Source organism: Hevea brasiliensis, chromosome 1, assembly GCF_030052815.1.
Source record: "Hevea brasiliensis isolate MT/VB/25A 57/8 chromosome 1, ASM3005281v1, whole genome shotgun sequence".
In the NCBI taxonomy this organism is placed as follows: Eukaryota; Viridiplantae; Streptophyta; class Magnoliopsida; order Malpighiales; family Euphorbiaceae; genus Hevea; species Hevea brasiliensis.
In genome coordinates, this window is record NC_079493.1 from 24705652 (window position 1) to 24732829 (window position 27178).

The 27178-nt window shown below is 35.5% G+C and overlaps 2 protein-coding genes across 2 annotated transcripts; one reads left to right on the plus strand and one right to left on the minus strand.

Annotated features, from left to right (window-relative positions):
- Window positions 1-2708: 2708 nt before the first annotated feature.
- LOC110644311 (uncharacterized CRM domain-containing protein At3g25440, chloroplastic) lies at window positions 2709-13698 on the minus strand. Its single transcript, XM_021797016.2, has 4 exons — window positions 13560-13698; window positions 13089-13419; window positions 6821-7222; window positions 2709-3226 (listed from the first exon to the last, which is right to left on the minus strand). Exons 1-4 carry the CDS (start codon window positions 13646-13648, stop codon window positions 2741-2743), a joined length of 1308 nt encoding a protein of 435 aa, XP_021652708.2. The 5' UTR covers window positions 13649-13698; the 3' UTR covers window positions 2709-2740.
- An 835-nt stretch (window positions 13699-14533) lies between these two features.
- LOC110644312 (uncharacterized) lies at window positions 14534-18213 on the plus strand. Its single transcript, XM_021797018.2, has 4 exons — window positions 14534-15088; window positions 15674-15829; window positions 16001-16370; window positions 17993-18213. Exons 1-3 carry the CDS (start codon window positions 14534-14536, stop codon window positions 16337-16339), a joined length of 1050 nt encoding a protein of 349 aa, XP_021652710.1. The 3' UTR covers window positions 16340-16370; window positions 17993-18213.
- Window positions 18214-27178: the final 8965 nt, after the last annotated feature.

The window sequence follows — 27178 nt, forward strand, 5'->3', positions numbered from 1 at the left end:
TTAATTTTAATTAAAGATAAACTAGAAGTTCACAAGAAATATTAAATAATAGTATAATTATATATTATTGAGACTTTATTAAATCCATTCTCTTAATCTAATTATAGAAAAATTATAATATAAATTCAAGACTTCATATATTTGGATATAATTAGATTAAAATATATTAATATTAAAGGTGAGATTTGAATTTTAAATATTTTAATAGATAAATAAAGTAATCTCATTTTTAAGAAATGAAGCATTAACTAAACAAATAACATTTTGATAAATGGTGAAAAGTAGGAGACATGTGAATTTTCAGAAAATGGACCCATTACCCACTGTTTCTCTCTGTATTTTTGTTTTGGTGGGTCACTTTCGCTCATTGTTTTTTCATTCAACCAACACCATCAGCCAAGCACCTTTTTGCTCTATTAAAAAGACAAATTTATTTTTATTAAATTAAATTAAAATTTTCAGAACAAAATTAGTCCATTGATAAGGATGCTAAAAAAAAATTAAAAATTAAGACGATGTTTAATTTAGTTTATAAATCGATTAAATTTATCTATAAGTAAAAAGTTATAGATAAATTAACGTTTAATTTAATTTATAAATTAAAAAATTTACTTAAAAGAAGCTAAAATTCATAATTAAAGAATTTATCTACTTATTTTAAAACACTTCTTTAATTAACTAAAAGAATATATTATCCAAATAATTTTTTAAAATATTACCATTATCCTCATTTTAATAACTACAACACTTAATTTATATTTTTAGTAATTTTAATAAATTAAATTACTTTTAAGTATCTTTTAATCAAAATACTTAAACTATTTAAAAGTTATTTTTAAGTAATTTTATTAAATAATTAATTACTTATTTTTAATTTAACTCATTAATTAAAAAATAAATTTTAATTAAAATCAAACCAAATACTCTCTCAATCTCTCATTCCTTATCAATTAGGATTCGACTCCATTGCATACGGTAACAGAGCCACTTAAAGATTAAATATATAATATTATAAACATAATAATTATTAAATGAATAATATTTGAAATTATTTTAAAATTTAATAGAAAAATTTTCAATTATATTCCGTTAACCCCCAAACTTTAATATGTAATTCTGTCTCTGGTTGAAGAATACTCTAAAATTATTTATCCTAAATAATTATCTCTAAATTATTTCCTAAATAAGGAAATGCGCCCTTAAGATTAGGGGATCTTCTTCCTTAATTGTAACTAAAAAAAAATATTAAATCAAAATTTAGAGAGAGAAAAAATAAAACTGTTAAAAATATGAAAATTTGATTTTTTTTTTTTTTTTTTTCAAATCCCTTGACATATCTTAAATAGGCAAGCTTGAGTGACAGCCTAAAAGCCAGTTGGTCTCCATAAATAGTTTGGCGCATGTATGCACACGTGTGATTAAACAATATATTTTTTAAAATAAAAATTAAATAATTAATTTTATTAAAATATATAAATTAAACAATAAATTTTTCTCTTTATATGGTTTTGTCTGCTTCCAATTCAAATTCCAGGTTCTTTTAAATTTTTTTTCCAAAAGCTATTTCCTTTATTCTTTTGGATATATTTAATTTAAATCCTAGTCAAAATGAGTTTAATTTTTTTTGAATCACTGATCTACTACATAAATAATCAAATATCTGCCTCTTTTAACCTAATTATCTTATCTGTTTATTGATTCAATCAGTTGGATTCCATTAAAAACAATATATTTTTCCTAAAAATTAATTAATATATTAATGATTTTTAACATAAAAAATAAAATAGATAATAGTAATTAATTTGTACCTACAATTTAATTTTCCTGAAAAGATTGATGACAACAGAGATATCAAAAAGAGTGATAATTTTGGTTGATAAACATTAGAAAAATCTTTATACAGAGACAATGATATGATACCTAGAATTTGCAATAAAAAAAAAACAGTAATTTTTTTTTTACTAATTGTTTTATGTGATAAGCTTATTCCAACCTACCCAACCAAGCCTTGCCTAAATCTCTTTCTTTCAAATAGATCATGCTCAACTCCACTTAATAAATCATCTAATTGTATTTTTGAATGGAATGTATGAAAGTTCTATAAAATAAGATAAGGTAGGAATAAAATATAAGGTTGCAGATTTAATGAATTGAAAAAAGAACATAACTCCATGGTAACTGCCTATATGTTCAATCTTGAAAACTCAAGTTCTAACTCTCTTCTTTTCCACATTCATAAGATACCCATTTATCTATTACTTCAAAAAATTTATATTTGACCTCTAAAATTTTCTCCCAAATATAATATAAGTGTCTATTTGGTATTATGATTTGAAACCAAAATTGCTTTTAAAAAATAAGTAATATTTTAAATACCATTAGAAAAAGTAATTTTAAAAAATTATTTTATTATTTTAGTATTCTACTAATTAAAACTTATCAAATTTAATTTAAATTATTTTTTTAATAGTCTCTAGATAATATATTTTTAAAAAGTATTTTTTTCAACAACAATCACAACAACAATATCAAATAGACTCTAAATGTAATAAAATCTACCCTTGATTTCAAATTATTAATTCATCTTGAGATTTTTCAAGCTCTCAAGGAAGGAAGCATCAATGAACAGTATGATATACTCAGGCATAATAAGAACACACATGCAAAAGAATAGGGCAGACGAATCAGGCAATGATAATCTCTTCTAATGGAAGTTAAAAAGGAGCAATGATTTTATTTATTAGAAAGATTCATACCCACAATTCATTTCTCTTAAATAATCTTCATTTTCAGTGTCAAATTTATTCTCAAACTGCAACCCAGCACCTAACCTTGTGGAGGATCTCATTTCTGTAATCAAGGAGATGTCTTCTTCTCTTTCTTTATAATCCCAATCAGTTGTGCTACCTAAAGAATCGGATTCACTTGTCGATAGGTAGTCATCTTCAATTTCTGACATTGATAATTCTTTATCACTGGAATCAACTTGTGTCTCTGAAACACCCGGAGAAACTCCATCACAGGACAAACCATCGCTTGCATTTTTCAGTTTCTGAGATTCCTTTGAATAATTTGTTGGACTGTCTAAGATGGAAAGGGGATTCCTATTATTTGGATCACCATAAAGTGCAATGTGCCTGTAGTAAAGCTCTAACTCCTTTTCCGCAACGGTTATGAAATGCCTCACAGACTCCAGCGACAGCTCGTACTTGGATTTTTCCAGTGCCTGTGAAGAAAAGGAAGAGTTGACCACTTAGCTGCAGAGAAGTTTCATACTTAAAGAGAATATATTGTCCCCTCAATAATTTTTTATATTATTTCTCTACACAAGGAGGAAGCCTGTATAGGCATTTTGGTTTTTGGTTGAATTTGAATTTTTTTGGGTATTATAACCTGGGATACTACATTACTGTTCTTTGATTTCATCTTAGAAGCTGAAAGTTCTCTCAAATACCACCCATAAAGCCAGCAAATCAGGCATATTTATCTTGTCAACAACTATTAAACCTACTTCAGTTGGTAAGTAAACAATGACAGACTTCCACTCTTGTATTATAATGCTCAAAACAGAATTTATTAGAAGTATAGTCGGCATACATATTTGAGAAGGGCATAAATCTATTTATGCACGTAACCTTCGGTAATGAACAAGATTGGTCCTAATCAGTTTTCACCTTTGGATAACCAAACACAATTTAGTGTTTGCTGAAAGCCTAATTTCACAACTTATGCCCTTCTCAAAATTTAATACCTGGGATTGGTTATTCAGAAGGTCAAGCATATTGAAGTTGTGGGTAGAGAAGAAAATGATGGGCTAACCTATGATGATGTAGGATGAAGCAGTGAAAAAGGATAAAGTAACTCCACACCTTTCCACAGATATTACTGTCAACCAGATGGAATGGAGGACAAACATCCCTACAGCCTACCTCAACTAAATTGGGATCAAGCTTATTTGAGTTGAGTACTGAATTATGTCTGCAAATTCTTCTTAATTTTCTCATCACAAGATAATGAATAAGTGCGGAATGCAAAAGTGATGAATCCACTTTTGGTTCCCTGGTAAGGCTGTATCCTTATCCTTCATTCATTAAGTGCTTGCACATAGAAAAGGACAATAATGTACGCCTAATTATGCATAGTGTGATCCAGAATAAGAAGAAAGAATCTATGTTGAAACCAACAACGATGTGTATCCTAGATTGCTAAAACTGATGCAACAGCAGCTGTTAAGAAATCTGATGCTGGTTATACTCAAACTCAGTATCAACATGTATTGAATTAGATGGTTTCACCTTGAAGAACTAGTTTGTGTAGCCAAATAATTTAATCAGACAAAGGATAAGGGCCAAGGCTGAAATTCAAAAACCAGTTATAACTTGGATAAAACAATCTCTATGATTAGGCAGCCCAAGCAATTTATGGACACTGGATTGCCTACAGAAATGCTAGAAAAATAAAAGCAGTGGTACAGGGTAAAAATATGCGCCTTACAAGATGATGACAAGTGACACCACCAGCACCCTCACAGGACAATGACGTCTGACTTGAGAGTTCCACAACAAAGGACGGGAAAGACTCGACCTGATTTGGTGTTCACTACTATGACACTCCAGATCTGAATTGACATTCTTGACTCCGATTCTTGCGTCCTCAAAGGATATCGGCCCAATCAAGACAAACCAAACACAGAGCTTATCACAGCCTACCTCAAGTTGGTATCTAAAAAGTGATCGAACCACAAAGACAGACCCATACCAAAGTAGGAGATTGGCAGTATGCTGATCATTGACATGACATAAAGCACTCTGCAATAAATGAAGCATGCACCAAATGTCTACAAGAAGATATCTTAAACACAAAGTCCGACACAAATCACTTGGACACCCTAGAGGTACCTAGTAAGCCAGAACACACTAACCACTCAACATCTCCATTATTACGTACTCCATCAACCAAAGGACACCAGTTGGCTCAATCAACATGCTTCCAAATAGGTATAAATACTTCTTCAAATAGCCTAAAAAGGTATGTAAAGTCATCATGTAAAAATTAAAGGACATATGAGTGTTGGCAAACCAAATCAAAATGACTTAGGCCATTTTAATGGGGAAAGCCTAATTTAGCATGAAGGCTTACCTGTTTATTGATCCACACTTTTGGGCCGGCGATTTCAACACACAGTTTGTACCATAGAGCACAAGAGAGTCCCTTGTTACTTAGTCAAATACTAACTTAGCCATCGGAGGAACTATGCTAAATACCCCTCCAGCGATAACCCTTTGCTCATCGTGCAAGAGTTCAAGCATCCTTGGACCATCGGAGGTCCCTTTGTTTTCGCCCATCCACTAAGATGGGCTACATGCCACTCTAAAGGGATCAGGCCCTTTTTTTCTATCTTCCTCACATTGTATTTATTTCTGATTTTATATTAAGTCTTTGTTATTTATATTTAGTTACTAACTTAATCATCGTAGATCCCATGATAGGGAGGACCCTCCACTATGTCTTTGGCCTTCCTTCTTGCCCGGAGCATCACACATGGCGAGATCCTACTCGTGAATTTTTGACTTGCAACAAGCAACAATCATTCCTAGGTTTCAACAAGAATCAAATACATTAACCACCCCATTGAGTTCCTTAAACTAGGCTAACATTGACTTAGGAAACCTCCATTACTGTACTCATCATTTGATGCTGATTGGATACAAAGTTGGTTCAACTCAACCATTCTCTCTACTACTTACACCAAGAGCAATCCCATAAAGCAAAACAAAACACAATTTGGATTGATGTGAATGTATTCATGAACAAACTAATATAAATAGTTGTTGGAGCCTAGAAGGGTGCTAGGCTCATGGCTCAATAAGTGCTAGGTCTAGCACATTAATTATAGTTAGGATGCGAGAATTAAGGCACGTGCCTTTCTCTCTCTTCATTATCCTCTATTTTTTCATAGTTTCCTTAAACCAATTGCTCCCTCTCTCTCTCTCTCTCTCTCTCTCTCTCTCTTGTACACTGTCTTCTTTCCCTTTAGTTTACTTGTTTCTTTTTTTACCCCTTATTTTTTCCAATTGAATTATAAAAAAAAAAAGGATATTGTTTTCTCTCACACATAAAGAGGTGGGAACTAGCATTCATTTTGCCTCAAATATGAATGCTCATATTTTTTGTCTTCCTCTATTGTTTCTTAGTCCTCTGTCTTGGGATAGGATATGAATTCTAGTAATTCTAATAGCAATCATTACATGGGAGATCCCACATGTATCGTAATGCTTAGTTGTCTTGTGAATGGAAGTATTAACAATAGATAATTTGTCTTATGAATGCCTGATGCTTATTTTTGAAATTTCTAATAAATTTTATTTCTTTTGAACCTCACACCTCAATGAAGCATGCCCTTGCACCCGAGCTCTAGGATCCCCCTCATTCCTTATTCACTCTGCACCTTTAATAACTATGCTAACATATTAACAACTGAAACCTAGTAATCTAGCCCTAATGGGAAAATAGACCAACACAGAGGTGATAATCTAGAGAATACAAACTTCAAAAAGAACAAAGCACCAAAACCTCTAGCTTTGAAATAAAGTGTAATGACGGGATTGGATTAACCTAACTGATGCTAGAAATATTCATGTAACCACTTGCATGACAACAGTAATGATAATGAAAACAGATATTTGCATGAGGACACTTCCAAATTTAAACAAGCCACAGTTTTGTAATATTTTCATCCTAAAATGCAAATGACTTGAACATCATCAATAATTGAAAACAGGAAGTCTTATTTGATAATGTTGGAAGACAGAATACGCACCCTTTTTTTGGACAATGTATCTATTGGTGACATGACTTCTGGCTGCACATAGTTCTTCCCTCGATAAAATATAATGGTGTCATCTCCAACAAATTGTATGGGGATCCCACCACTCAACCTGGCAATTTCCTGACCATATTCCTGTACTTGGCCAGGTTTGCAATTCTTGCAAATAACCTTTACAGTTTCATGCTTCTTCCAATGCATATGCATATTAAGAATGACACCTCCAAATACCCCTCTTCTACCAATTGGCACGTAGTTGGATTTTTTTTGGGCCATCTTTTTCATAAAAAATCTTTCTTCACCTGTCAGATCACATGGTTTGACCTCAGGACCCTGAACTTTAGGAACTTCATATCGTTTAAGTCTTTCAATCAGTAAGGCTTCCTTGATTTTGGCCTGTAATTTAAGAAAAGGTAATGAAGAGTATATCTAATACTAATGAAACTTCAGTAAAAACTTTCAGTTGGCCGAGTGAAAGAAAAAAAAATCACCCCTAATTTTTTTTTTCTTTTGGTCTCATCACAAACAGAAACTAATAAAGAGTGAATTACATTTAGTTGTTGAGACACCCAGAACTAAAAGTTAGGACCAAATTTTCCAGAAATTACTAACCACCCCATATTTTAGTTAAATAATAACAATTTTAGGCAAAAATAGGTAACTTTTGTTAGCAACTCAAAAGATGAATTGGCATATCATCTGATTAGTATTTTCAAAATATATTGTCCTGACTAATAATTTTGGTAAACCTCAGTGCCTAAGGGGTAATATACCACAATATAATTTTTTAAAAATATTTATAGTAACTCTTCAATTCTTTTCCTTTACATGTATTAACTCAATCCCCTTTATTATTACTGTTCTCACAGTTTTCTGCAAAAGAACAAAAATAGATCTTAAAAAATTCAAAACAATAAAAAGAATTACCCAATAGACCTTCTAGGTGCAAGAACTATAAATTCCAAATCAATTAGGAGAAAGTGGAATAGGAAAATGTACCAAACAAGCTTTAAAGACCAATCTTTATGAGAAAAAATTTTCTGGTTTAACCTTCAAGTTCTTTATCAAAAACAAAATTCTGAATTATTATTATTTTTTTCAGTAACATTTAGAGGCAACAAGAATCCATCACCCTTGAGATTTTTGAGCCAAAATAAAATGTCAACTTAGTGCCTAAATAAGACAAGAGAAATTAAAGTGTAAATTGAAAAGGAAGAAATCTTACGATGGGATCTAATGGAATCAAAGATAAGATCTTGAACCAGAAGCAAAGCTAAAGCAAGAACAGCAACTCAAAATCAATAGAAAAAGTCCATATTAGACTTAATGTATAGTTAAGAGTTATGGAAGAGCATCCTAGACTCTAAGGGTTTCAAGTTAAGTAGAACTAAAACAAAATACGTCATACATACATTGCAACTTTAGCAATAGAAGGGGTAGAGATTGTAAGTGGGCTAGCTTAGATCGCAAAGCACACATTTCAGATATCTAGGCTCTACCATACAGAGAGATGGGAAATTTAGGAGAATGTCAACCATATGCTTAAAGCAGGATAGGTGAAGAGGTAAAATGCAACAGGAATCCTATGCGTTCGAAAAATACTTGCTAAGTTGAAGAGAAAACTATATACGACCATGATTTGACTGTAATGAATACTAGTAAGGAGAATAATGTTTGTAATTGTTTGTGGAAGGAGTAAAATAGTGAGGGTGGCATGTGATAGTTGAGTAGTTGTAAAGATGCTATAGCTTTTTAGGAGAAAGTCAAAGTAGTTACAGTATTCAGGAGTGTATAAATAGAGTATATTTGTATTAGAATAGGCTATTCCAAGAATCAATAAACAAGAATACTTTTCTCTCATCTTTGAATATTCTTTTCTCTTCTCATCCAATCTATTTCTTTTCTCATCCAATCTATCTGTTTTCTCACCTGTTTCTCTCTCTTTCTCTCCTTATTCCTCTGTTTCACTTAGTTGGCAGGCTGTTATGTAACAATTTGGTATCAGAGCCTTGATCTGAGTTGGGTTTGTTTCCAATATTTTCTGTTGGAGTCACAACTCTGGGCAGATTCATGGGAGTCTTGCAAACTTCCAGAATTCCAGGTTTTTCTCTGCTCCTTTCTTTCTCTCTTCTTTCCCTCTATTCCTTCTTTTCTTCTTCCTCTCTTCCTGAAATTTCTTCCCTTTCTTACCTCAATTTCTTTTTTTTTTTTTCTTTTTCGTTCTTTCTTGAAATTCTTGAATCAAATTCTTTCTTCTTCTGTCACTTTCTGATTCTTTCTTCTATTCCCTTCCTTAATTTCTTATTTCCAGCATTTCAAGAAACTTGTTTCTTGAAATTCTTGACAATTTTCTTCCTCTCCCTTGTTCTTCTCTCTTGCGAGCTGCCTTATTCTCTTTTCCCCTCTATCAAATTCTTCTCAATTTCCCTATTTTCAATTTCTTCCCTGTTAGGGTTTCAAAATCAAGACCTGTTTTGTCAAATTCAAGAAACATCTGAAAAAAAAAAAAAAAAATCTTTCTTTTCTCTCAATCTTTCTTCCTTCTCTACAAAATATTTTCTTTCTATTTCTGTAATTTCTTCTCTATTCTTCTTTTCACAATTTTTCTTCTTCCTTTCTCTGTGATTTTCTTCCAATTACAGTATCAATTCCTTATCTCTGCTCAGATCTGATTTTCTTTTACTATTTTCCTGAAATTTTCTTTCTCAAATTTTCTTGGAAGTAAAATACAATCAGAGCATCAAACCATGAGAGTACAATCTTGGGAACAAAAGGATCTTAAGGGAATGCTAGAAATTTTTGAAAGAAGAGTAACAGAACGCTTAGAGGAGTTGTTGTATCAAAAATGGAAAAAATTAGATAAGTTGTTAGAAGAGCAAATAGAAAGGAGGGAAAAATTGTTTCAAGAGGCACAATCCAAAAGTCAATTTCAAGATTTGGAGCTGAGATCCCAAATTCCAGGGGGTTTTGTGGAAAATGGAAAGAAAATAGAAAATGTTGCAGCCTTTACCAATGAAGATGCATTGGAATTGTGTCTTGTACAAGGAGAGGAAACATTACAACATCTGGAGCAGGATTTTCTTTCTCATATGTCTAGTATAAATGAGGTTTTTGGGGAGGAGAATGATGAAGATATAGAAGACAACAATCATGGAACTGAAGTTTATTGGGGTGATGACAACGAATTGGGAAAGACCAAGGAGAGTGCTGCTAAGAAGGAGATTGTCCTTCTTGATGATAAGATTCATGGAGATGGAGATGTGAAGAAGTCGATTCAAAAGGAGGAGCAAAAATTTCAAATTCTTGAAGATTCCATTCAGCAGAGTTTTGAGAATGATGTTAATGGTGCAAATGATGAGAATACTCAGGGTTTTGAGAATGACAACATTACTAAAGCCTCCAGTAAAGTGCATATGAGGCAACTAGACTATTCAATGGGAAGAATAGGAGTTGAATATGAAGTGGAATTCCTTTGCTCAATAAAACAAAGGATGATTTTGCCTCAGTTAGGAATGGAAGAAGTGTTGGAAGCTACGCAATCTAGAGTCCAAAAACTTGAAATTTCTGGGAGCATTGGGAATGGATGGAGTTTACTAATTCAAGAGAACCATGATTGTGAGTTTTACTATTGTGAGTTCTTAATGTCCATAGAGGATAAATGGGAGATATCAAGAAGGCTGAAGAAGAAGAAATTAATTTTGAAGAACATTGCATCTGTAATTCTTAAACAAGATGTATTTGAAAGATGGAGAAGACAAAGAAAGAAAGATTACTATGACAGAGGAAACGGATTGACATTTTGGTGCTGGTTTGTTGCGCACAATCAATAATTTCAGTGTTGCACCCTCCCTTATTCATTCATGAGGACAAGAATGATTTGAAGGAGTAGGGAATGTAATGAATACTAGTAAGGAGAATAATGTTTGTAATTGTTTGTGGAAGGAGTAAAATAGTGAGGGTGGCATGTGATAGTTGAGTAGTTGTAAAGATGCTATAGCTTTTTAGGAGAAAGTCAAAGTAGTTCTGATATTCAGGAGTGTATAAATAGAGTATATTTGTATTAGAATAGGCTATTCCAAGAATCAATAAACAAGAATACTTTTCTCTCATCTTTGAATATTCTTTTCTCTTCTCATCCAATCTATTTCTTTTCTCATCCAATCTATCTGTTTTCTCACCTGTTTCTCTCTCTTTCTCTCCTTATTCCTCTGTTTCACTTAGTTGGCAGGCTGTTATGTAACATTGACTATCTATGAATCTATGATGTTTGGTACCAAGTGTTGAGCAGTGAAGAAGCAACATGTACACAAAATCAGTGTGGCAAAAATAAGGATGATAAGATGGCTGTATGAAAATAAAGAATAGATCATACAAGGAATGAACACATTTGTACAGAGGTGGAAGTGGCACCTAGTAAGGAAAAGTTGAAAAAAATGAGATTGAGATGGGCTAGACATGCATTGTAGGCTAGCAAATGCTTCAGTATGAAGGGCAAAGTGCATTGAATGGTAGAAGATAAGATAGGAAGGGAAACACTAAGATTACATGAAGAAAAGTAGTGAGGAAGCACTTAGCATCCATTCTGCCAAGGTTGGGCTATGCAAAACTTTTTGAGCAAAAATCCTCACAAAGTGGCCAATATAATCAAGATGCATCAGCCATGTTTAGAATTTTAGGTAATATAAAAACCTCGCATCACAAAGGTTATCAATATCCTAACACCTTTTCTTTTGATAAAAATCCCTCACAAACTGTTCTTGTTTTCACATTGCAATTCAATCCAAGTTTAAGAGGGTTAATTTTAAAAAGCAGAAACTTTTGCTGAATTTACAATTATAGTCTATCCTTTAGAAATGTATTATTATAGCCCACAATTATACAATATAGTTACAATTATAGCCACAGCCAAAATTTCAGTTCTTGGTGGCGATTTGGTCATCAAAATAATATATTTTAATTGAAATATCACTTTATTAGGTAGAGATGCAAACCATGTTGGACTTGATATCTACTACATCAGATAAAAAAGAAAAATATGTTTCACTATCTATCAAGAAATATTTCATTGGATAAATACTATATATTTATCTTAATGGACATTTCATCACCAAAAATGATATTTAAGGCCTTATATAAATTCCATTAGATGGAACGATGGCTCTATCACTTGATAATTACTATTATTTTTACACTCATATCATTCACTGTCTTAAGTAGAACTTTCGATTTTGGCTACAATTGCAACAGATAAATAAAATATAACACATTTTCAAAGAATTGGTCACAATTGAAACTTTGATGGAAGTCCTTGCCTTTTCCGGTCATTCATCCTTTTCAAGACCACCCCATCAAGAAAAACCCCTTAAGGCAAATCCTTTCCCAATAATAGTAGCACTAATACCAAAAAAATATTCTTCTCCTTTAGGGTGGACAGTAACTCATATTCAATTGCTACAGTTCAATGTCAATTCAGAATCTTCTTCTTGCATCTGGCTTCTAATCTGTGCTATATATATATATATATATATATATATATATATATATATATATATATATATATATATATATTAACCTCTCATAGATTTAATTATTAAACCCCTTATATAATGAAAGATGCATTTCTACAAATGAGAAGTCATTTGACAGTTTGACCACAAAAAATTGTTTATAGTTGACCCTGAAAAAAATGTTTTATGGATTCGCTGAAACACTAAATCTGACTTCATAATTTGAATGCCTTCTCCACAAGTAACAAAACTGACTGAAGGGAAAGGAGAGACTACAAATAGAGTTCCTCAACTTTCAAAAGCCAGAAGGAATAAGAATATTAGAAGTTACTGATCAATTGAAGGCTAAATTTGAAGGTGAAGATTCAGAATTTAGCAAAAATTTAAGCTTTCTAACAATAAACAATATGAGAAGCCTATTTGTCAGGCAGCATTCGGCTGCATTAATCATCATGGAAAAAAAAGAGAACTAATATCACCAAAAAGAGAAAAATTCCAAAGCTTTTTATTGAAGGCACATGGTGCACTAAAAATTAGTGCATCTTGCAATCACAAACTCATGGAGTTTACCTGAAAATGTGGAAAAAGAATACCACAGGAATGTGAGAGAGGATGCAGTATTTTCTAGTGGAATTTGAATAATCTCCCACATGTTAGAGCGTTTATAGTGGGTAAAATGCAGCCAGCAAAAACAGCATAAGCAATTCAATGTCTAACAAATACCAAGATTGAAGAAACAGTTAAAGTACACTCACCCTCTCAAGCTTATACTTAATTCTCTCTTCAGCATTAGCAAATTTCTTCTTCTTCCTCTTGACAGTCAGACTACGTGGGTCCCTCTTATTAGCCTCTTTTCTCTTCTGCTTCTCTCTCATTCTCTGCATTTTTAGCCTCTTCTTCGTCTGCCATTTCTCCTTCTTTGGAGGATCAACCTCGTGCCTTTCAAACTTGGGTTTCCCTTCTGATATCACCAGGTTTACAGTACCATGGCTCAAGTTTCTAAACGTCCAGGATGGGTTTGGTAGATTCAGTGGAATTGTGTGCCTGGACGGAAAGAAAACTGATTCTGGGGGATGAAATTTTGGCCTGTTAGGCAATGGGCAGAGCAAAACTGAATAAATAAAACCCAATTATCCAACATTCAAGAATAAATTTTTCTTAAATTAAGAAGTTATGAAACAGCTGGGAAGGCAATATATTAACTTTGGCGAGAGGTAGAAAGATACCTGAGAAATAAGGAGGTGATAGATGATGTTGGCTCAGGCTTAACAAGTGAAGAAACCCATCTCAGGCTACGAAACAAAGCTTTCGCCATCCCAATATGATGAATAGGGGCAGATAGATAAAAGAGGAGAAAAGCTAGCCAATTTCAAAAAACAAGTGGGTTATGCAGAAACTCAAACCTCATCAACGAAGCTGTACTATTGCTGATGAATTGGTGATAATTATAGAGAGAGAATTCCAGTTCCTGCATCTCTAACGCCTCTCTTCCTCTGTCATCTTCTCAGTTCCTCAATCTGCTCACTCACTGCTCCTTCCTTTCTGGTCTTGCCACTCTGCAGCATCTGCCATGGAGAATCGCAACCTCGCCTCCTCCGCTCAAGGCTGCTGAATGCTTGAATCTCTTCTTTCTTCCTTGCCTTGACTCGACCCTCGCATCGCAAGGCGATTCTCCACTTCACATGCACAGCAACTCTTCTCGATTATGGACTGCTGCTGCCGCTATTCACTTGGACCTTCCAGCTCCTGTAAGCTGTTTAGCTCTAAAAAATTGGAAGAACCCCCAACTCCCAAAACGGTCTCATGCCAGCAACGCGACACCGTTTTATTCATGAACACGAAACCTATGCAATGTAGCATTTGATACCCGACCCGATTTGCTATTTTGTTCGCGGAGTCGAGTTTGTATTCCCCGCCGCCACAGCCACGTACGAGAACGAAAACAGAGGCCTGGCTTCACTTGGAGTCCCTCCGTAGAGCAGCCCGGTTTTCTGTGCATATTCTTTCTCGAGCTTTGCTATTCAAGTCTTGTGTTGTTGAAGACGATCTTGGGTAAGCTTTAAACCTTCATCTCTGCTTGTAGTTGTGCATGGTGTTAATTCCTTACTACTATTTTCTTTTCTTTCCTCTCTACGTTTTCTTGGAAACTTAACTTATTTTCTGTATATGTTTGTTTGCAGATATTGTGTTTTTGGGAAAGATGAAGAAAATGATAGCCTTAGGATTTGAGGGTTCAGCCAATAAAATTGGGGTTGGAGTTGTGACCTTAGATGGGACGATTTTATCAAACCCCAGGCACACTTATATCACCCCTCCTGGCCAAGGATTCTTACCTCGTGAAACTGCCCAACATCATTTGCAACATGTGCTTCCACTGGTTAAATCTGCTTTGGAAGCTGCCCAAGTGAGCCCTGATGAAATTGATTGTCTCTGTTACACTAAGGGCCCTGGCATGGGTGCACCACTGCAAGTTTCTGCAATTGTTATTCGGGTTCTTTCACTGCTTTGGAAGAAGCCCATTGTTGCTGTTAATCACTGTGTTGCACATATTGAGATGGGTAGGATTGTTACTGGGGCGGATGACCCTGTTGTGTTGTATGTTAGTGGTGGGAATACACAGGTTATCGCTTATAGTGAAGGGCGATATCGAATCTTTGGGGAGACTATTGATATTGCTGTTGGGAATTGTTTGGATCGATTTGCTAGGGTTTTACAGCTCTCTAATGATCCAGCCCCTGGATACAATATCGAGCAGGTATCTTTTATTTTAGTACTTTTTGTATGCTCTTTTTAAATTTTGCTTGTCTTCATGTATAATGCATATAAACATTACTTGCTCGCACTCTTTTTGGTGCTATCTTTTGTTGATATGTTAAGTTTTCTAACCAATTAATTTTTCTGTGATTAGTTCTGATGCTTATAGCCATATAAGCTGCCATAGTATCTAAACTTGTGAATACCATATGGATTTAATATGAAGTGATTAAAGCATTAAGAGAATTTTGATGTGAATGTAAGTCGTCTTCGTGGTTTAGGAACTATTAGTTCTGCACTTCTCCTGTTTCATTACTGTTTTTCTGCATTTTATAAGTTTTCCTTGTTGCTCCAAATCATTTCACTTCTCCATCTGAATGTTATGCCGTTTTTGCAGGAACCAAAGGTGTTTTTGAGTCTCTAGTTTTCTATTAGGATTTGGCAACATGCTGTTAAATACTTTAATTTAATTTTTTACACTTATCAACTTTTTTTTTCTCTATAATTGTGGCTGCTATGTATGCTAAACTTGAATTATTTTGCAAAGTATTTTAATGTTCACTTGGATAGTTTTCTTCTTAACCAGCTTGCTAAAAAAGGAGAACAATTTATAGAACTTCCTTATGTTGTCAAAGGTATGGATGTTTCTTTCAGTGGAATATTGAGCTTTATTGAAGCTACTGCTGAGGAGAAGCTTAAAAATAATGAATGTACTCCTGCAGACTTGTGCTACTCCCTACAGGTAAATTATTTTCAATCTTTTATGTCTTAGAGGCAAATAATTGGTGTTGAATATGAGCAAATTTTTATGCTGAAACTATAAACTTTAATTGCTGGGTATGTATTTTTCTTCAGGAGTGTATATATCTTATTGTGGGATTTACTCAATGAATTAAAATATGATTTGATGCAGGAAACTGTGTTTGCTATGCTTGTAGAGATCACAGAACGAGCAATGGCACATTGTGACAAGAAAGATGTTCTTATCGTTGGTGGTGTGGGATGCAATGAGCGGTTGCAAGAGATGATGAAAACTATGTGCTCTGAGAGAGGTGGAACATTGTATGCTACTGATGACAGGTATTGCATTGACAATGGAGCAATGATTGCTTATACTGGTCTCCTGGCTTTTGCTCATGGCACAACAACACCGCTAGAGGAATCAACTTTCACCCAGAGGTTCCGAACTGATGAAGTGCATGCAATTTGGAGGGAGAAAGAGTTGGCTAGCGTGAATGGTACCAGAGAATAGCACCTAAACCATGCAAACCTTGTTGCTATAAGTAAGATCTCTGATGAATTCACCATTTGAAAGTCGATCTAAACAAAATATGAAGGGATTTCTACTTTTTAGAAATGTGTCAATGTCACTAATGATTGTCAACAAAAAAATTCATAGAAAATAAAGGTTATGTCTGAATAATCTATTAAGCTTGAAATTAGGATCAGTCTTTGAAACTAGATAAGCATATAGAGGGTATGTTGAAAACTATTTGTTAAGAGTAATCTATTCAATAGGCTTTGTCCTAAGCTTTTAGTTGGCAATAGCAAAGACGATTAACCACTATTGTTAGCTGTGTGTTTAAGGTGTAAGAAACTGGTTAAAACTCCAAGTATGAAATCCTAATATTATGCAACAAAAACTATAAGCTTTTTAAAAGGTATTTAAATAGCAATCCTATGAATGTAATCCTTAATTATGCATCCCTATATTAATTAAGCCCTTGAAGCTTATTCAAGGTTACATACTTGTCTTGTGAAGTCATTTGGTTGATTTGGTGTTTGCTTGCTTTTGAATCACAAAGCAATTGAATTTTTCCAAAGAACACAAGTTTTTCGTTAAGGACAGTTATTTGACGGGGAACTTTGTAGAATGACTGTGGCCTATCTCCTGCAATATGTTTCTATTCGTGTAATAAAGGCAAAAGGCATATTTAGGCCCTTAAGGCTTAAAATTATGTTAAATAGTCATATAAATTTTTGAAGTGTTTCAGAGTATAATTAAGCCTTTCAACTTTTAAAAAAGATCAAATAAGTCTTTTAAATTTTAAAATTAGATCAAATAAGACCTTGAGGACAAACAAAAACTTTAACTTTTAAAAATAGATAAAAAAATATTGAACTTTATTTTGCTTCTAATATAAATCTAACAAAGATTGCGCATGAAAATCTTATAGTGCACATGGTTCTCTTCAACAATATTGTGTATTTGATTTGTAACATCCCGGTGGATATTTACTGTATCTTGGAACTTCTTTACCGGATGGTTCAATAAGCTTCTCTGTAGCAACTATGACAAAGATGATGAACTCATAAAGAAATTTATTAAATCGTTCAGTAAAGAATAACTAATCATTATGCTTCAAGATGTAACGGATACTTACTAAGATGTTGCAAATCAAATACGCATGATTGCTGATGAGGACTCTCTTAGTTGGATTTATATTATATGCAAATTATAATTCAATCGTTTTATCCATTTTTAAAAGCTAAAGTTTTATTTGTCTTCAAAATAATAAAAGGGTTTATGTGATCTATTATTAAAATTTGAAGGACTTCTTATTAGAATTTGAATGACTTATTTGATCTTTTTTTAAATTTGAAGAGCTTGATTGAATCGCAAACTCTTTAAGAATTTATATAATTATTGGCTCGTATTTTAAGGGCTAATATAAGCCTTTTGCCCATAATAAATGATGCTTGAATCTCTAAGAGGTTCACTAGAGCTCCGGTCTTGATTTGATATTTTGCAATACGCTCTTATCTGGTGTATTTGTGAGAGAAATAGTCAACCTGGGTTTTAGATTCGCCTAGGCATCACTAGATAAGTTGGCACATTCACTTCTCTAGAACTATGGACTTTAATGTTTTATGTTTAATATCTTTAATGTTTTTGGGCCTACAGGTTTGAGCAGTTCATGCAACTTTAGCGATGAAAATTTCATTATGTACCTATGAAGTAGGATTCCTATAGAGAAGTGGAGATTGATGCATTCTCTAGCAGCTAGATTTGTAATTGTAAGTCATATCTGCAACTACTCTATCAAAAGAGAGATTGTTATGTTCACATCCATTGCTTGCTCAATATAATATTATATGAAAGTATCCTGGAATATTATCCATAAATCTATGCACGCATTTGAATAGCAATCCTAAATCTCTAAGGTTACGTTCAGTTGAGCATAATGTAATGCAATATAATCAATTATATAATGAAATAAAAATTATAATATAATGTAATGTAATTGTCATTACATTTTTCTGTTTTGTTGCAAAATAAAAATATAAATAATGTAATGTAATTATATTTTTATTTTAATATTTAATTTATTTATAATATTAATAATAAATTATGATGATTGCGGTGATTGGTAGTTGAATGGTAGTGATAGTAGTAGTGACAACAACGGTAGTTAGATAGTAGTGAGAAAGTAAAGTAGTAGTTAGGTGGTGGTAGAGGTGACAATAGTTAATTGGTAATAACAATGCTCAAATGATAGTTATAGTAATGGTGGTAATATGATGATGATGATGAACAATGGTCGAGTGATAGTTATTGCAATGGTGGTAACAGGATGGTAATGGTGATGGTGATGGTGACGGAGTAGGAGTAGGAGTAGTGGTGGTAATAGTAGTAGTAACGGATCAGTGGTGGTGATGATAGTATTGACAATAAATAAAAAAATAAAATAAGTAATTATGATTATATTCATTTTTGTACATAATAATTATTATGTTACTTTAAGTATAATTAATTATTATTCTATTATATCAAATTTTTTTGTATTACTAAATAAAATAATTAAATATATAATGGAATTATAATTACATTATAATTTTGATTATGTATATTAAACATGGCTTAATAGCATGGTTTTATTTACAAATCAATTTATCGAATCTTAGAAAACCAAATTGAGCATAAAAAAATCAAATTGAATTGATTTATTAAAAAAATTAAATTTTCACATTAAAATGGTTGAATAATTTTTTCGATTTGAATCAAATTCTAATAACACGTATATGAAACTACCATCATTATTGCAGTTCTCATTGACGTTAATTATAATTATTTTAGTGGATATTTATATAAAATATTATCAAAATAATCTTTTTATTACTTTTATTTAATCAATTTCATTTAATCTCAAATAGAAAATCTGAATTCGAAATGTTTATCTCACTAAAAGTAAGAGGACATGTTAACTTTTTTATTTCTCTTAGTTTTTTAAGTGCATGTATCAAGTAATTTATAATTATTTTATATATATATATATATAATGAATATTTAATATTAAATGTAAAATCTAATCACATTAAAATTTTAAAATTTTCATTTTTTAACAATTTAATTCAATTATTTTAATTTTAACATATTTAGTTAATATTTTAAATTTAAAGAAATTTTATTAACTTTAAAATAAAGTTAAAAAAATTTTATCTAAATTTGAAATTAAATTTAAAATGGGTTGGCTCCTATGAAATGCCAAGTGAGTTTTTTATTATTACCACTTGAAATTAACAAAGAACTATGTTAGGCGAACTAATAGATCAACTTTACTTCTAATTCATGCAAAGGATTTGCTTTGTTTCTCCATCTTCATCTATTTGGAAAAAAAATAAATAATAAGTTATCGTGTTTTTAGTCAAAAATTAAATAAATCTAAAATTAAGTTTTAGACCAAATAAAGATAATTTTTTCTAATTAAAACTAAATAGATTTTTTTTTGCAAAAAAATAAATATTATTTTCTTTATTTTTTAATAATAAAATATTAAAAATAATAATTTTAATATTAATCAATTTTGCTCGTCATATTCTTTAATTTCTTTTTTAAACAATTTTATTTTAATTAAAATAATAAATAAATTTTAATATTTAAAAATTAAAAAAAATAATTTATTACTAAAATAAAAACATTTTATTACGCGAGAATTTATTTATTTTTAATTAGTGATATAATACCATTTCAAAAATCTAAATTGTCACAACCCAACCTATGGGCCGGACCGGCACTAGGACCTGGGCCAGCCTAAAGCCCCCGAGACCCGTAGTAAGCCTAACTATTCATTAACCCAACTCTAAGGCCCATTTGGGCCCAATTTTAAGAAATCAACTGGACAGAGTCCGGGCATAAAATGGACCTTTCAACGGGGAGTTTTTGACTCACCCGACCTGTAAACACAATAAATCATCAATTTGGGAGCTCAGCTCACCCTCCACATACTCATAACATAAAATAAATGGGAGCTCTACTCCCTCGTCCAGTCCATCAAACATACATATAATAATAATTTTACAGGTCCAACATGATAATTATATTACAGACCCAAGTCAAATAAATATTTCTAACACATGCGGAAATTCTAGAAGTTTATAGAATTACACAAACATGAATAGACGACCTGCAAGGGAGAAAAGCGGGTTAACCTAAAAAAATATCCTCCTGTGGCCTGGAAAAATATTGAACAGGAGTGAGCGTTCGACTCAGAGAGTAAAATATCAATTTTAACCATAATCTCTATAACTATCTAAAGCTAATGCATCCTGTAGAGTGAAATGCAACATCAACAATAAATTCACATCATAACAGCAAAAAGGTAATTTGGAGCACTTACACACCCAATAATATCAATCATAATATATGAGAGCTGATCCCCTATACAACTTTCTTAAATCCAACTTGTGCCAGCGAAGAACTCAGCTCGGACTTCCACTTAATAACCAAATCGGGGTCCCAGCGAAGAACTCAAGCCGTGTCTACCCCGAAGGACCGGGTTCCAGCGAAGATCTCAAGCCGTGTCTACCCGTCCTATCCATAGTCCACACCACATCACACGCACGCACACTGCTCCAAATTACCACAACAACATCCATGGCACTTTCACAGTTGGTGACAAAAACTCCCCGTTGAAAGGTCTATTTTATGGCCGGACTCTATCCGGTTGATTTCTTAAAATTGGGCCCAAATGAGCCTTAGAGTTGGGTTAATGAATAGTTAGGCTTACTACGGGCCTCGGGGGCTTTAGGCTGGCCCAGGTCCTAGTGCCGATCCGGCCCATAGGTTGGGTCGTGACAAATGTGGTATCAGAGCTGAGGCTCCAGATTCTTAGGGAATGTTTGTCTAAAATGTTGAGAAGAGTCTAATAGGAGTCACATGCGGAAAATAGGGTCCACATTCGTCTTGCATTGTCATCTTTGCTTCTAGTCTCTGCTTCATACATTGTGTGTAAATATGAGTCTATAGAGCTGTGTAATGTGCAGTTTTGAATTTTGTGGGCTAATCTCTTTGAATTTCAGAAAATGCGTAGAAGGTGAGAGTTGCCATCGCACTGTAACTGGATGTGCCTGACGAGGTGTCAGCACAGGATGAGACGCCTACCCCGAGGAGGCGGGGTAGGAGGCCTAGAGCTGCTCAAGTAGAAGAGCAGCTGCCACCAGTTCAGGATCAGTCTTTTATGGCACAGGGTCCCATGGACCCCATGGCAGCTACTCGAACTTGGTTGCAGAGAACCATCGATATGATGGCACAGTATATGGTCCACCCTCCCCAGCCGCAGCAGTCCACCGCACCAAGAGGGGAACCTTACAAACAGATAATCAATTTCAAGAAGTTGGTGCCTGGTACTTATGATGTGTCAGACAATGCATATCGGTTTTTGGATTCCTGCAGACAGGCAGGAACAGAATTGCAGTTGACTGATAGAAGACTTATTGAATGTGTGCAGCATGTCATGGGGCCTATGCCAAGACAATGGATGAATGACTACGTATTACCTCGGATGGAGGGTTTATCGTGGACTCAGTTTGTGGAACTATTCATCAATCGGTTTGTGCCAGAAAGCTTCAGAGATCAAAAGCAGTGGGCCTTTGAGGCCTTAAGATAGAATGGCAGGTCTGTAGATGAATATGCTACAGAATTTCTGGAACTGAGCATTTATGCCCCTACTGCAGTAGCTACAAAAACTATGAAGGTGAAGAGATTCCTAAAGGGGCTGGACAGGAGGTATGCAAACCTAGCCATGATGTCTGATCAGTCTTTTGACGTGGTAGTTGATTGAGCCAGACAGATTGAGATTAGCTATGCTATGGATGACAGCGAAAGGGCAAAGAAAAATAGAGCAGAGGGTTCTTCAGGTGTTCCCCACATGGGTACTACGGATAGTGGTGGCCAAACTAATTACAGAGGAAGAAGCAGGAATAAGAGAAGTGGTTTTAGACACAAATCTCGAGGGTCTGCACAGTGCGGATCCAAAGGTGGTCACGATTCGGGTACAGCAGCTGGTCTGGTTCAGGATCCTCCTTGGCACCTTCTGCACAATGTGGAAGAGGACATTCAGGACCTTGTATGATGGGTTCAGGAGTATGCTTCAGGTGTGGCCAACCAGGTCACTTTGCTAGGGAATGCCTAGTGTTCAGTGAGCCACAGATGGGGTCACAGGGTTCTGTTGCAAATGTTCCTCGTCAGTTGTATCCTGGTGCTTCTAGTATGGCAGGCAGTCAGTTCAGTGGCCAACAGGGCCGAGGACAAGGGAGACGAGGATTTGGAGGCAGATCAGGAGGTAGAAGTCAGTATCAGGGTTCTGCCACTCAGGGTAGGGGTCAAGCTCGGGTTTTCACCCTGACCCACCAGGATGCTCAGGCTTCCAATGCAATTGTGGCAGGTATTCTTCTAGTCTGTTCCTATGAGGCTCGTGTTTTGATAGATATGGGTGCTACGCACTCATTTGTCTCCCCTGTGTTTACCATGAGATTGGGTAGAAACCCTACAACTTTAGAATGCCCTTTGTCGGTAGCTACCCCACTTAGTGACAACATAGATGTAGACATGGTTTTTCCGGGTAGCCCAGTAGTAGTGGATGGAAAGATCCTCCCCGCAGACTTGGTTCCTCAACCAGTAATGGATTTTGATGTAATTTTGGGGATGGATTGGTTGGCAACTCATTATGCCACTTTAGACTGCAGGAACAAAAAGGTGTATTTTCACATACCTGGTGTGGAAGAGTTTAGCTTTGATGGTGACAAGAGCGTGGCTCCATATAATTTAGTGTCAGCAATTAGTGCTAGAAAAATGTTGAGGCATGGATGTCAAGGGTATTTGGCATTGGTGAGAGATACATCTGTAGGAGGTGTCAACATGGAAAATATTCCTATTGTCAGAGAATTCATGAATGTCTTCCCTGAGGAGCTTCCAAGGTTGCCACCAGGAAGGGAAATAGAGTTTTGCATTGATGTTGTTCCGGGTACAAACCCCATATCAATGCCGCCTTACAGAATGGCGCCAACAGAATTGAAAGAGCTAAAGGAGCAACTACAGGAGCTTTTGGACAAGGGTTTTATACGTCCGAGCACTTCACCCTGGGGCCCTCCTATTTTATTTGTAAGAAAAAAGGATGGGTCATTGAGATTGTGTATTGACTATAGACAGCTGAACAAGGTGACTGTGAAGAACAAGTATCCACTTCCTCGGATCGACGATCTGTTTGATCAGCTCCAAGGGGCTAGATTCTTTTCCAAGATAGACTTGCGATCAGGCTACCATCAGTTGAGAATCATGAATGAGGATGTGTCCAAAACGGCATTCAGAACAAGATATGGTCATTATGAGTTCTTGGTGATGTCTTTTGGACTCACTAATGCACCAGCAGCCTTCATGGACTTGATGAACAGGGTGTTCAAGCCATTTTTAGACCGTTTTGTCATCGTATTCATAGATGACATTTTGGTATACTCTCGGATCGAGGAAGAACACGTGTGGCACTTGAGAATGGTGTTGCAGACTTTGAGGGAGCACCAGCTATATGCCAAATTTTCAAAATGTGAATTTTAGCTAGAAAGCATATCATTCTTGGGACACGTGGTTTCTAGTGAAGGCATTCAAGTGGATCCCAAGAAAATTGAAGTCAGAATCGATTGGCTTAGGCCTACAACAGTCACTGAGGTGCGAAGTTTTCTGGGTCTAGCTGGCTACTATAGGCATTTTGTGCAAGATTTTTCCAGGATAGCGGCTCCCTTAACTAAGTTAACTCGGAAGAATGTTCCATTCATTTGGACAGATGACTGTGAGGAGAGTTTCCAGAAGCTTAAGGAGTGTCTAACCACTGCCCCTGTGTTGACACTACCTATGAGTGGTGGAGGATACACCGTGTATTGTGACGCCTCCAGGGTTGGCTTAGGGTGTGTTTTGATGCAGAATGGAAAAGTAGTGGCTTATGCTTCAAGGCAGCTGAAGAGGCATGAGCAGAACTACCCCACCCATGATTTGGAAATGGCGGCTGTAGTCTTTGCACTAAAAATCTGGAGACACTACCTGAATGGTGAAGTGTGCGAGATATACACTGACCATAAGAGTTTGAAGTACATCTTCCAACAGAGGGATTTAAACTTGAGACAGAGGAGATGGATGGTGCTTCTAAAAGACTACGATTACACCATCCAGTACCACCCTGGGAAGGCCAACGTAGTAGCAGATACTTTGAGTAGAAAATCTTCTGACAGTTTGGCGCACATTTCAGCAGAGAAGAGACCGTTGATTCAGGAAGTACATAAGTTGATGGATCAAGGTTTAATCCTAGATCTTTTAGAGGAGGGGGTATTGTTGGCTCATTTTTCAGTGAGGCCAGACTTGCGAGATAGGGTCAGAGTTTCCCAGCACAGAGACCAATAATTGATGAAGATCATAGAAAAAGTACAGCAAGGTGAAGGTGGTGAGTTTGGATTCGCCAATGATGGCGCCCTAGTGCAAGGTTCTAGGATATATGTGCCCGATGTGGACAATCTCAGAAATGAAATCATGCGAGAGGCACACTATACACTGTACAGTGTCCACCCAGGCTCCACCAAGATGTACCATGATGTGAAAGATAGCTATTGGTGGAATGGCATAAAGAGAGACATAGCGGACTTTGTGTCCAAGTGCTTGACTTGTCAGAAGGTGAAGTTTGAACACTAGAGACCGTCAGGGAAGCTGCAAGAGCTCCCTATCCCAGAATGGAAGTGGGAAATGATTACTATGGATTTTGTGACTGGGTTGCCTCGTACCACGCGAGGATATGATTCGATATGGGTAATTGTAGACAGCCTAACTAAATCAGCTCACTTCTTACCTGTGAAGACTACATATTCTGTGGCACAGTACGCCCGACTCTACGTTCAAGAAATAGTCAGATTGCATAGAGTTTCTGCTTCCATAATATCTGACAGAGGACCCCCAGTTCACTTCTCGGTTTTGGAGAAAGTTGCAGAAGGCACTTGGCACACAGTTGAACTTTAGTACTACTTTCCACCCTCGCATGCAGACAAATTGAAAGGACAATCCAAACACTGGAAGACATGCTTCGCATGAGTGTTTTGGATTTTGGAGGTCAATGGGATGATCAACTAGCTTTGGTGGAGTTTGCCTACAACAACAGTTACCATTCCAGCATAGGGATGGCACCCTATGAGGCACTATATGGAAGAAAGTGTAGGTCTCCTCTGTGTTGGACGGAAATGGGAGAAGCAAAGGTGCATGATGTAGACCTAGTGCAGTACACTTCAGAGATAGTTCCTTTAATCAGGGAACGATTGAAAACAGCTTTCAGTAGGCAGAAGAGTTATGCAGACCCCATACGGAGGGATGTGGAGTTTGCAGTAGGCAACTACGTATTCCTGAAGGTTTCTCCGATTAAGAGAGTCATGAGATTTGGAAAGAAGGGCAAATTGGCACCTCGGTATATTGGACCTTTTGAGGTTATTGATAGAGTTGGAGCAGTTGCCTACCGGTTAGAGCTACCACCCATAGTGGACTACCAAGTGAGACCGCTAAGATCAAAACAGATCCCTATGGTTAAGGTTTTGTGGAGGAGCCAGTTAGTGAAAGAGTGCACCTGGGAGTCAGAACGGGACATGCGTAGCAAGTACCCTTATTTGTTCAATGTGTAATCTTGTACTTTATTCTGCCTTGTGTAAAATTCGAAGACGAATTTTCTGTAAGGGGGGAAGAATATAACACCCCTAATTTTTAAATTTATTATTTTTGGGTAAATATTGATATTTTATTTTATTTGAATTTTAGGAAATTATTTGAAATTTTTCGGATTTTCGAAATCGGGTTTGATTTTCCGAAAATATAAAACTTTGATGATTTTTAAAAATTAATTTAAAGACCACGTGGCAAAAATAAAAATATATTTAGAGTCTACGAATTTTTCTGAGTTTTCTGAAATTTTTTTCAGAATTTTTGGACCTCATTTTCGGTCCCAAGGCAGAGTAAAAATTTAAAATTTTGTATTTTGAATCCAACCGGCCGAATCGAACCGGACCGGATCGGACCGGCTTCTTCCTTTTTCTTCCTCCCCGCGCGCGTCCCGACCCCTCTCTCTTTCTCTCCCGTTTTCTCTCTCCTCCCTCCTCCCCTTGCCGCGCCGCCGCCTCCCCTGCCACCCCAGCCCGCCGGCGCGCCTCCCTAGCCACCTCCCATTGCCGGTCGCCGCCTGGAACACCGGCAAAAGGTCCTCAAAGCGACGCGACGCGTAAACGAGCTGCTTCGTCTTCCCGGCTGAAATCTGGCCGATCCGGCTACCAATCAGATCGGGTCTTGTGTCTAAATCCATCTACTCGTCGAGAGCTTTCCATAGACACCAAGAACACCGAAATCTATTGAGCGGTTTGTCCAATTTTTGCTCGGGAAGTTTTAGCCCATTTTGACTTTTGGGCTAGATTTCTCGCAAACCGTGAACCCCACAAGAAAACCGAGAGTACCAGAGCACTCCACTCGTCGAGAGCTTCGCGGCAATATAAATTTCGAAATTTTCCGACACTGTTTTTCGGTGGGTCCTACGAAACTTCACAGTGTTTTTCCGAGCATTAAATGAGCTTAGAAAATTTCGTAAAAATTTTATACTAACCCCCGTGTTGTGGGCTTCGTGTAGGTATCTTCAATTCGCGGAAATTCAACAGTTGTCCGTGCAGTGAATTTCGACCGCATGCACGGCTACGTAAAAGTCTCCGAATTGGATCGAGGTTTTGGCTACCCCACCATTGTCAGATGTTCCAAGCGCGTCCCCGGAGTCGGAATCGGCATAGGTAAACCCGAACTTTACTTTTTCGT